Source organism: Chaetura pelagica, unplaced genomic scaffold (genome assembly GCF_000747805.2).
Source record: "Chaetura pelagica isolate M959 unplaced genomic scaffold, ChaPel_1.0 scaffold420, whole genome shotgun sequence".
In the NCBI taxonomy this organism is placed as follows: domain Eukaryota; kingdom Metazoa; phylum Chordata; class Aves; order Apodiformes; family Apodidae; genus Chaetura; species Chaetura pelagica.
The window spans coordinates 1563558-1575967 of record NW_009951919.1 but is presented as its reverse complement, the minus strand read 5'-3'; the positions used below and the strand labels follow the sequence as shown (position 1 = coordinate 1575967).

General features: G+C 39.7%; 1 protein-coding gene across 1 annotated transcript in view; it reads left to right on the top strand.

The window, feature by feature from the left end:
* Window positions 1–12410, top strand: part of SPOCK1 (sparc/osteonectin, cwcv and kazal-like domains proteoglycan (testican) 1) — a 275614-nt gene that overhangs the window by 178677 nt on the left and 84527 nt on the right. The window contains exon 5 of the mRNA XM_009995313.1: window positions 580–712. Within this exon, the coding sequence (XP_009993615.1) occupies window positions 580–712 (133 nt within the window). The remainder of the gene's footprint in view (window positions 1–579; window positions 713–12410) is intronic.

The following is a 12410-nucleotide window of genomic DNA, read 5'->3' as shown; positions in this document are numbered from 1 at the left end:
TGAGACTAATGGCTGTTCAGTAGCTAGAGTGTGTCAGGAGGGCTATTGCACCCACAGTCACCAAGTTATTTGGTGATTTTAAAGATTTTTAGAACTGTACTATAAATCAAAATGTTTTTCTAAAGATTTTAAGATTGTCCCACCTGTAACAGTAACCTGGCAACTTGGAGCAGGCCTGGTGAAAATGTCTCTGGTTACAACCTGATGTAACATGACTTGCCCCCTTCACTGCAAGCACTGTGTAGGTGAACAAAATGCCACAGTCATAAGTGAAGCCACTTGTAGTTAAAGTAAAAATGAAGCTGCCAAGTATTGTACCTCTAAGGCTGCCTATCAATTTATGGTCTTTTAGATTTTTAGATCTTTTTAGACCTGCTGCAGAAGCGTTGTTGGGAACTATATTTAATTTTCTTGCTTTAATACCACGTTGAATATCCAGCTGTGCCTTATTCAGAGAAGCTCTCACACCTGTTTTATACAAGCATGTTAAAAAAACCACAAAAAACCAAACTAAGCAAAAAAACCCAACAAAACAACAAACCAACAACAAACCCAAATCTGGTATCTCTTATTTTGCAGCCTTCGACAAAAGAAAGGGACCTTGGCCCAGAAGCACTGGACTGGACCAGCTAACATAGTAAAATGCAAACCCTGCCCTATGACCCACGCCAGCCCCATCTGTGGATCTGATGGACACACATATGCTACCAAGGTAAGTTCTGCTTGTGATCTGAAACCCCATCAGACGTGGTCACTCAGGTTGCAGTGTGAAGATGAGGTATCTTTCATTAAATTACCATCTACTTTAGTTCTTAGTATATTTCTGTGTAAAAAATCCTGCTAAATGTAGATTTTTACCTGTATGCCAAACAGCCAACCAGGATCATAGAATGACAAATCAGAATCTTATGACTTTCATGGTTCATGTTTCCCTAAATAGCTCATTCTTTCTATTGAAGTAAAACACTTTCAATATTGATGATGCAGCAGAAGAAAATTAGTTTCATCAGGTTGATTTGTTTGGACAAGAGGATTTTGGGATAGTTGTCATTTTAAAATTGGGTTTCCAAATAGTAAAATAACTTGGCAGTGTCATTGTTCTGTGATTATTTTTCTATTTTTTCTTAATTTTTGGTGGTTGTTCCCAGGCTGCATGGATAATGTGCTACAATTCATTTAAGCCACAATTGCAATATGCTTGTGGCCAGATGCAGCATACATGGTACCATAAAAAAATTCCCATAACCCAGTGGGAATAAATTGGCTCACTGTTTTACTGAAAATATGATCACCTTAGGGCCTGACTCCATAAAAGAAACTGGCTTGACAGCCATTCAGCAGTCCATGACTCAGATACATGTTCCATAACAGCACTTCAGGCTCTGGAAGTCATGTTTAGGGAATACTCCTAAGGTTTTCTTCTCTTTCCAAATGCAGGGTGAGGCTTGACAGCCAGGAAAACCATCCTTTAGAAATAAAAATAATCTCTGAAAAAAATCCAGGAAAACAAAGTGAACAGAAGGAAAAAATTCCTTGCTGTGATGTAACAATAATGATATTGCAGCTACATTATCTTCTCAGCTGGGCATCTTGAATAGTTCATCTATTAATGGACAAAAATATCAAATTGCTGACATGGCTAATTCATGTAAGCCTCTCTTCTCTGAAGGGCTTGCAAGGCCAAAGGAGCAAAGTGGCAAAATCTCTCATCCTTGTACACACAGACTGCAGAAAAGAGGCTCCAAGTTACCAGTCAAACGAGCTACTCAGTTCTCTCTAGGAGTGTGTAATACAGTCATTTAGCACTGATACTTAGGATTGAAATTGGATTCACTCTGAAAACAAATTTCTCTCTCTGACCCCTTGAGAGTATTGGTGTATGAATATAAATATATAGGGATATATATAAATCTTGAGATTTAGGTTAGATTTTAGGAAGAAATTCTTTAATGTGAGGGTGATGAGACACTGAACAGGTTGCCCAGGGAAGCTGTGGCTGGCCCATCCCTGGAGTGTTCAAGGGCAGGATGGATGGGGCTTGGAGCAGCCTGGTCCAGTGGGACATGTCCCTGCCAGTGTAGGGGGTTGGATCTGGATGAGCTTTAAGGTCCCTTCCACCTCAAATCATTCTATGGTAGAAGATATTTTGTAGTGAATAGCTTTCATTGCATATTCAGTCATCCTATTGAACTAATTTCTGCGTATCTTGCCTTATTGAGTCTTTTTGGTTTTACTTCCTATATTTTTTTATCATAAGATTCAGATGATTTTCACTAGAAAATCTGCTAATGTTATAAATTCACCAAACTATTGTGACTACAATGTTAACCTGACAGCTGCAATGAAGATATCAAGCAATTCTGGTTGCTGACATACTTGTGTACCAAAGACACACCTCCCAGAAGTTGCATCTGAAGCAACTTTGTCCTATCTTCACTGTGTGATCAACTGTGAGTTGCTGCTCTCCTGGCAATTGAAAATTGCAGCATCTAGTTGGTCTCAAGTGCAGCAACTTCTTTTCCACAGATTTTGCCCACTTTCCCTGCTGCTGCCTGGGAAGTTGGGGTTGGCTTTCACTGTTTTCTGAGTATTGTTCCACAGGAGCAATTGTTGGTCACACTGTGTGCTTGTAATTGCTTTGCCTAGCTATTTTTTTTTTTGATTGAAGGCTCATCCAGTGCCTTGCTGATTGGTAGTCCCTCTGTAGCAGTTAGTCCTAGCAAGAAGATACATGTCTGCTTAATGTTCACACAATATCAGGAGATGTTTATAGCAGTGCTATTATTTTCTGTTGTACACACTACATTGTAGAGCTGCAAGTGTATTATTACAGTAATCTGTGGATTTTTTTTTCCAAATGAGAAGTTTTGGTAAATGAGGTGAAAATACTTTAGGCAGAGCATTAAAACTAAATGGTATATTTTAATGACCTAACAAATAAGATTTTTATGTTCAGTAGTGATCATGGGTTTCTCGTATCTTTTATGAACAGAATGCAACTGCTTCCCTCAAACTCACCAGGAGTTTTCACTAGATAATGTGATCCCTCTTTCTTGCCCTTAAGGCACTAAAATAAAAGCTCTTCTTTGATAATTTTCTTCCAAGTGCAGTGCCTTTGGCAAGTATTATTTCTGGCACTGCAGTACTGGCTTGGCCCAGTATTGGCTGTGAAAATGCAAAGAGGTGAACATTTGAGTGTGGGCAAACATCAGGTTGCTTTGGGCTTGTGTGTGTTCATGTCTGGCTCTGCCTCAGCTGCTTTGTGAACCTGTCAGGACAGCTGGGCTCACTCTTGCTGAGCTTGGAAACAAAAGATGGAGAGTAGCCAGTACGTTTCGGGGTGGAAAAGTGTTCTGAAACTGTGTATTTGCCATCAAGTCCCTCAGGCAGGCAGGTGGGATGCACATCCACATCCACAACAGCCTCCACAGTCCCAACTCCCTCAGATGTTTGCCCCATCCTGCCAATGCAGCAGGGGCTTAGGCAGGGCCTGGGCTTCCAGTTGATGGCCTGGCAGAGCAGCATCAAAGCATTTCAGTAGTGACTGGGGGCTGCCAGTCAACACTATCAGCAGTGTTTGTAGCAGGGATTGCTCTGCCCGTGCTTTGAACTCTTAGCTGAGGCAAAACCGACTGAACAGGAAGGAATGCTGCTGGCTGATAAAATGCAGATGGAAGTTTGGTGTCAGTAAATGCAGAGTAATTCACATTAAGAGAAAATAACCCAGCTCTCATTTAGCTGCTTCATCTTACAATAATTCTGACTGCTTCTCAGAAGACATTGTATGATCACTGCCAGGCAAAAATGCAAATTAAGTGTTAAAAAAAGGAATTGATAACAAGTAGAAAACAGGATTATATTTATCTGTAAATGCCTAGACTTCTCATTGCTTTCAGTTATCATCACTTCAACTCCAAGTTGACATGGTAGAAATAGGAAATGCTCAGAGAAGAGCAGTAATGGCTCTCAGAGGGGTGGAACCTGCAAAGAAGCACAGAATTAACTAGAACACTAGAGTGTTTTTATGTAACATCATGACTAATACTGGAAAGAAATGTTGTACTTCGTAAAATGAGATCTAATGAAATTATATATCAGTATGTTCAAAACCAAGACAGTATTTTTTTTTTTTTTCAGCTCAATTCAAATGGTGAAATTCACTGCAGCACACTGTTTTGTAGGCCAAAAATTTGTACACATTTATATAATTTATATAAATCCATGGAGAATGGATCCACTGCAGCCTGTTAAATCTCTAGCACACTGAGTCCCTAAGCCAGTGGTTACCAGGAGCTGGAATGATTGGTGTAGTTTAGCAGGACTGATTTGTTCTGTTCCTTTTTTTATTCCTTTGTAGTTTTCTTACTTTTTTAAAGAGTCTACAACTTGGCAGAATATTAGGCTGAGGAATCACAGGGCTGAACTAATGTGGTTGTTGGATTCTTATGCAAAAGTGGAGGAACCCATATCTAGAAAAGGCAAGCTGATAATGGAGCTAACACATTCTGCTTCATCAAAGCACTGCTCTTTAAGGAGCATGTTGTACCTTTTCCATTTCAACTTTGACTTGGATTGATTTATTTTTATTTTTTTTTTAAACAGGTCCTAAGTATTCCCTGAATCATTGCTTGGCATTTTAAGTTTCTACCCTTCAAATTATAGTTTCAGACCTTTAAGCAAAATCAAGGCTGCAGACCTTGATCTGGAATGATGCTCAGCAGAGGAGTGTGGAGGACTTTGATTTGTTCCCTTTTTATGAACATTAAAAAAAAAAAAAAAAAGTTTAAGGTTTCTATTCCAGGAAAGTAACACAAAATGCATTTTCATTTGTTCTTTTAAATGACACCTTAGTCATTGCTGACTGGATAATAAAATCTTCCTTTCATAAAAGCTATATGGTGAAATAGCAGAAGCATTATAATCATGCTGCTTTGCACTGCTTAATCCTCAGACTGTTACGCTCTTTGTTCTAGTGCTTCTGTGGAGATTGCTTTTAGAAAGATAGCATTTTGCTTATGTTAATTATAGAGCTGGTGATTCTGGGAACTGACTGTACCCATCCACCTCAGTTATAAGGGATCAGGATTATCTGAAGACAGCAAAGGAAACGTTAATGGCCCAGCAGAGAAATGGGCTATGTGACACATTCTGAAGAACCATTACTGTGGTGTGGTTTTGTGCTTGGATGTCTTTAGAGATGCTCAGTAACTGATACTGTGGTTTAAAAAGGAGTGACACAGAATCATGGGTCCTTGCTTAGGTTAACATATTGGTTAAGGGCAGGTCTTTTTTGGACTTGTGTTATTTTGTTATAATTCCAGAAACTTTAGAAACTTTGTCAGCCTTTTCTGTGAACTTTGAACTCCATGGGCTTTAGGCTTTGCACTGAATATCTAGTTACTGCTTGAAATGTGGATGTTTTAAAATGCAGGCACTCCCATGTTCTACAACTTTGTATAGATAAATTGGTAAGTTTTGGGTATAACAGCTCTATTTAATACTCTGCAATACAAAGCACTTCCATAGTATGTTGCAGAGTTTCCAAAGCTCTTTCAAGTACTAATGAATTAAGCTTGTGAGGTAAGGAGGCCCTGTAAAGGCTGCTATGTAATTACTTAATGTTTTTGTTAGAAACACATCAAGAAAAATAACTCTGTAATTGTCAGTTTTACAGAAAGTTTAATTAAGCTAGTTAATAAAGCAATTACCTGAACACGATGATGACTGCATTTAACTAATCAGAATATAAAAATAAGGATAATCTTAAATTACAATGCATACCACCTCAATGACTAATGGTCCCTTCAAAGATGGAAAGGTACATTAGTATAATTATTATGCTTCCTAATTAGGTACATTGTTGCTCTGCAAATTTTAATTAAGTCATTGCAAACTAATTAAGCCCATGATCATGTCTCTTTTTGTTTGGAAATGGAAAAATCACTTCCTGTTGTCATAACATTAGGTAACAAATTTGATGTTAAGGGATGTGCAAGAGAAATAATTTGAAACCACAGAAAAACTAATGACCAAAATAACAAGGCACTGTTAGTTAAATGCGTGTGTTGCGCCTGTTTTCAAAAGCATGATTAACAAATACTTGTAAAGTGTCAGTGTGGTGTGAATTTAGTGCAACATGGTCTGTTTTTTCATCATCAACTGGGTTACCTTTCCTCTGGGCTGGGGGTGCTGTTACCCAGCTGTGGTTTTGCAGTTTTCCCTGTCCGTGGATTGTACAACGGGTGGCTCAGCCCCTGATGGAAAACCCAGCACCCAGCAGAGGTCTAAGCAAACATTAAGACTTGTCATGTCCTCAGCTAGATGAAGAATTGGATTAAATTCTGTGTAAGCTTTTAGCTTTGGTGTGGTTTCTTCAGGGAAAAACTAAGGAAAGACAGAGGGAGGGCAAAAAAGAAAAGACAGGAAGAGTAAGTCAAGGTAGGATGTCATTATAGAAATCCATGGAGAAGAAAATTAAGGCAGCTTTATGAGTTTGCTCGTTACTACCTCCAAAAGCTATGTGAGGCTGTTACTGCATAATCAAGTCCTAATTAATAAACCTTGTCTCTTGGAAGACAAAGTACAGAGAGCTCTGTGCTGTGCCTACTGCAACTGCAGTTTATTTGGCTTGAAGTATGAGGTGAGCAAAGTTATTTGAAGTGTTGTTTATCCTAAGGCCATCCTGTCATTTATGTTCTGGTTTTTTTCTCAGCATGGTCTCAAGGAATAAGCAGATATTCAGGAATAAGGTAGATACCTCTTCTTGTCACCTTGTAATCCATGTCAGCATCTTAAGATAGTTTGTGTCTAAGGGGCACTTTGTGTGTGCTCAAAGAATAAGGTTTCTCTTTTGGTCAATTAATGTATTTGAAAAATGGCTTTTGTCTCCTATGTTCTTACCAGTTCTGCCTCTCAGGTATGGTTTGGCCACAAAAAAAACCCAACAAACAACAGTCCAGAATGGAGAGACCTGGGTTTTTCCCTGCTTGGGAAACCTTTGCTGAACACAGAAGAGCTCGAAGCATGACTTGTGGACACTGTTCAAAGAACTGTGCCATTCAGCAAATGCCTGAGCTTCTCTCAAATCCTGTTTAGCTTTATGTTGAATCAGAGAAGCTTTTGCTTTTCAATGGTGTCAGATAGGAAATCCAAAATCACAAACAATTCTCTACCAAATTTACATTCTAACTGGGGAAAATAAGGCCTGTGTGTGCACTGATCTGTGCATCAGGGCTGCTTCTGCCACAGCTTCCCAGCTAAAGCCCATAAGTACATATCTACATGTTTGAGAGATTTTTCATCTGGCATATTATGAATTGTGAGAACAGTTAAGTAGAGGCTTCTGCAGTGAATCAATAGACAAAAAAGCAAAGAGCTCTGCTCAGTTTTTACAGAGTAAGGGCTGTTTTGTCATATTGCAAGTTTTGAGGTTTTATGAATTGATGAGAAATTGCTGTGGCTTAAGACCTCATGTTCTTCAGAGACTGTGCTTTGCTGCCATCCCTTTGCTCTGTGGAGGAGCCTTTGTTAACACAGCTCTGGAAAAAGAGAAAACTTCTGAATCCCATGAGGAATTCTCTTATACAGAGGATACTGATCACTTTTGTGGGAAAGTGGCTGCTTCAAACACTATTAAAGGCACTGGCCAGTATTGGGAAGAGAAGAGGTTGGTCTGTTCTGCTGGAGGCTGGTGATGTCTTGTATCCTGCATAAAGGCAGGACAGAAATATTGGAGGTATTTTGGGGACAGAATTGGATGGGTCACAATTTGTGTTCTTGTTAGATTATTTTTTTTTTTTTTGAGAGAGATTAGTTAAATTCCTACCACTTTGATTACCACTGGGGTCAGTGAGGAAAAGGCCTTGATGGAAAGCAAGATTTAGCCAGTTATACCTCCAAGTTTTAACAGATATAGGTTAAGCAAATTGGTCTAATTGGGCTATGCCATGTTTATCTCCTTTCTGTAACCTTGCCTAACAGGGAAAGGATATTTTTAGTTTGTTTGTCTGTATTTTAACATTGCTCCATCCAAAATAATTTGGTTTTGCAAGACTAAGTTCTTTGTGATTAACTTCTTTTGACAGTTTTGGATTTTTTTTCTTTAATTCCTGCATCTCTTATCATAGTTAAAGCTTGTCAAAGTTGAATGTTTTAATTATCAAGAAAAGCCCACAGAAGCTGGGGGAACTTGCAATGATATTAGGGCATGTTTTTGCAAGTGGTAATTCGTTCTTCATATTGGTGATTTGTGTTACAAAGAAAACACTGCTCTAAACTCCCTAAAATAAACCCTTCTGAATATGTAGATGCTGTAGCAATGTATAAATACCATGCTGGGAAATGAATTAGAAGAACCTGTGCAGAATAAGATGGTCTTCAGGTTCCAAAAAAACACACACCATCACTGAGTGACAGGAAGAGATTAAATTTCAGGCAGCAGAAAGTTGTTTCTCTAGCATCCAACTCCCTGAAATTCTATACAAACTACTTTCCCCAATGGCTCTGATAAAGCTCGTGCATCTCAGTGAAGCACCAGGAAGAGCACATCCTTTTGGTGCTGTGCAAGTGTAAGGTTTGGTGGCTCTTGTGTAAAGCTTCACCACTGTTCCTACAGGATAATAAACTACAAGCCAAAACAAAGTAGCACATTGCTGTGGGGTTTTAATGCTTTTTTTTTTTTTTTTATTGCATCCATTTACATTGAAATTCAATTGATTGGATTCACTTAAATGTATAATCCTTAAATTGGTTATATTCATGTCATGTTTACCCACTAGAAGCCTCTAGAACTCTTCATAACTAGACCTGACACTGATAGTGCAGCCCCTCATGCTTACATGTCACCAGATGACCTACCCCACCTCACATCCCCACACCCTCTCCACCTTCCCCCCCACCCATCTCCCTGCCCCCACCACCCCCCAGAAAACAAAAAAAGAGGGAGTTGAGGGCTGGTGTGTGAGGGTGAGTTGTACGTGTCTAAAATACTCTTTACGAAGGTATGATCAAAAACAATGAGCATTTTGGGATTTTGCTACAGCAATTTGTAGCATGGAAAAATAACTTAAATTATTTTTTGTTTTTGAGGTCTTGTGGGTTTTTTGTTTTGTTTTCTAAAAGCAAAGGGACACAGCAAAGACTAATGCTGAAGGGCAACTCGTTGCAGGAAGGGTTTGCTCCCTATGCCTTTTTGATTTATCCACATATTCTTTTTTTCAGAGGGATGAAATAATGTTTGAATATCATCCATTTTTCTCTATCCCATTGACAAGCTTTTACAGTGTTGAAGTGTTTTTATTTAGGCATGCAGGTAACTATTGCCAGTGATTAGAAGTCTGAATATGCAAAGTTCCTACTGTTGGCTGTTCAGTATCCCAAAAACTCAGGAAAGCAACCCGTTTTTAGGGAGTGTTTTCAAATATATATGCTGAAGTCTTACTGAATTAAGTGAGATTGCATCTCATTAACATATTGAAAAATGAAGTTATGTTCCCATCTTTAGGCTGGAAGCTGCAAGCCTATCAACGTGTTTAACACAGTCGCTGGACATCATGTTTAGGTCTCTAGATCACTCCAAAATGGTGTTGGGTGTTTTTTGTTGTTGCTTTTTTTTCCTGATATTTGTAGGTCTGTGGCTGAAAATTTATTTTTTAATTCTTATCATGACATTGCATTAGACTTATAAAAAGTGTTTGTTGATGAAACACATAACCAGCCATGACAGGTTTGGGCATGTTACCCCAAAGATGAGCCCATTAGATGCTGCTAGAAGAAAAATGTAACTTGATTTTTTTTCTTATCACATGTGGAAGCACCCAACACTGAATGACAGAGTGACAGAAGACAATGTACTTCTGTTAATAATTACAGGAGGTGCACAGGAAGAAAGAAGAAGCAGTGAGCAGACTGTGCCTTGTGTACTTTGAATTACTGTGTCAGTAATGATGGATAGAGCAAACAATAAAATTTGACCTGTCACATTCTGCTTATAAGGCTATAAGCCTTAAGGCATTTGTAATTGGCTTCAGCCAGCAATGTTAATGAAGTTGAATTGGAAAATTAGATTATTTGAATGATACAGACTGTTTTACATTTTTAGTATTCGAAAGAAAAGACTAGAAACTCGAAAGGACTGAAGCTGCAAGGCTTGTTCTTCATAAACTCTCTTGTCCCTTTATAATAGAGTAGGCAAAGGAATAGCTTTTAGATAACAGTTTTGTATTGTGTAGAATAAGAGTTATTTAAAGTTATTCTGTGGGGCCTAGTTTTTAAACAGTGTGGGAGGCACATAGTTTCCATTAACAATAATGGGATTTATGTGTGTATCTTTATCCATCGTGCTCAAATGTGCCTGCCCCTACAGTACAATTGGACTAGAAAACACATCTTGGGGTTGACATTACTTAGGGAGCTGTCAGAGTGGCATGAAGTGCACAAGTGAACACATTCTTCAAATTTGAAAATATCTGTGCAGTAGAGATGCTCAACTACACTGAGTTCTGTGGGTGCACTTAATGCACTGAGTCACACACCAAGTGGTTGCAGCATATTAGATGTGTTTAGCTGGTGTTAGACAGAAACCACACTCGTATTTTACACATAATATTGAGGAGCTATTGTGATAGCTGTTGCAGGGAGAATGGTAGTAGCCCTCACGATATCAACACCCTGGGCCTGAAATGCCAGAACTTGCTCAATGACACCTTGCAGGTTAACAGTTCTTCCAGAGCAGAAAGGCAGTGGGGGTGGAGGAGGTAGAACAGAGTCCTCTGAATTGGCAGTATTATCAGGATTGGGCCATTACTAGATGATTTTGCACAGGCTGTTCATATCCCCATCTCCATTTTCCCCTCCCTGTACCTCCAGATACTGTGCATTAAGGTCTTTACATTATCCAAGCAAAGGAAAAGGCTGGAGGGAGTTTTGGTTGTGGAGAGAATCTGGGAGCACTACAATGATGCCTGTAAAGTGGTTTGGAACTGATGGTCTTGGAATATGAGTCTGTGAGAAGGAGCAGAAGAATGCTGAGAATATCATAGTGGTGATGGGAAGATGTAGGGACATAAATTCATAGAGAAATTGGACTTGTTTTCTGTCTGTGGGACAAGCCTATAAATATTGGGCCTGTGCCAAGTCACTGGTTATTAGATGATACAAGTGGAGTCCTTTGACTCACTGAGGGTTTTTTCCACAGAGATAATACTACACAAAACAGAAACAGCTTCACTAGTTGCAAAACCACAATCTGTGTTATTTCCACCATGGCGGTAAACTGAGAAGAGTGTTTAAAATCCTTGAGTTACGCTCATTATTTTTAATTTCTGTTGATTTGGATTGTTCTCCAATGGTATCTATTTTTGCTCATTTTATTTTGTTGCATCTAGAAATAGGGAGGGAGAAAAGGTACAGTCAAAAATACATTACTCTAGTTTACTGTAATATAATCCCAGTAAAAGTACATTCTGCTGCAAATACTTTTTTTTTCCCCAGAAGAAAATGTTCCAAGTGCATGACAGTGGAAAATACTTTCTTGTTAATACAAGCTTTGTCTTCCATTGTTGATAAATGTTCAGATTGAGGGGGAAAAACGAAAATGAAATGTGTCATTTTAGGTCTAGGCAGCTGTACTTGCTTTTTCTTGCAGGAAATCTTGATGAAAATCAAGGAGCAAGGGGAGTTTCCTGCTGTAGATGTCAGTAACGCTGCCTGGTGTCAGCATGAATTTCTGCAGATGGATAGAGCAGGCATCCCTACTTAGTTAACTGCATTCTCAAGTAGAAAGAGACCCTTTCTAAAATAATTTGAGGAGGAGGGTGTGCTGAAGCACCTCTTAAAGGAAAAACTATCCTCAGGTGGCTCGGCAGATTTTTTGAAGAGCGTTTGTGAACTTCAGCATTTGGATGGGGATAGGGATGCACTCTGTCCGCGGCTGGGCAGGACATCGGCTTCATCTGCATTTCATGGTGAGAATGAGGTCAAAACCGCAAGAAATCATAAAAAGAAAAGCAGAGGCTTCCAGAGCCGAGATGGTACTGTTTGCTCAAGCTGTCTCTCCCAATTTCTGTGGATAGAAAAAGCAGGAAAACCTTGCAGGCTGCGGTTTCTACCCTGCGACCGATTCCTGCGTCCCAGGGCCTTGTGGAGCACATCGCACGGACTGTTCGGTCCCACCGCCCCGCCGGCTCTGGTGCCGACCAGAGCTGCTGGTGGGGCTCAGGCTGTGTCACCAGGGGCCTGGTTTTGTCCCAGGCTTGTCTGTCTGGGCCCCATGTGGTCCATGGCGTTTGGCGGGTGCTCCTGATGTTGTGTCTTCGTACAGAGATGTGGTGGCATCGGGCAGAGCGCTCTGCCCACCCCAGGCGCTGTTGTGGCTCCCGGGGGGCTTTCCTTTCTTGTGGGGGTTTTTTTTT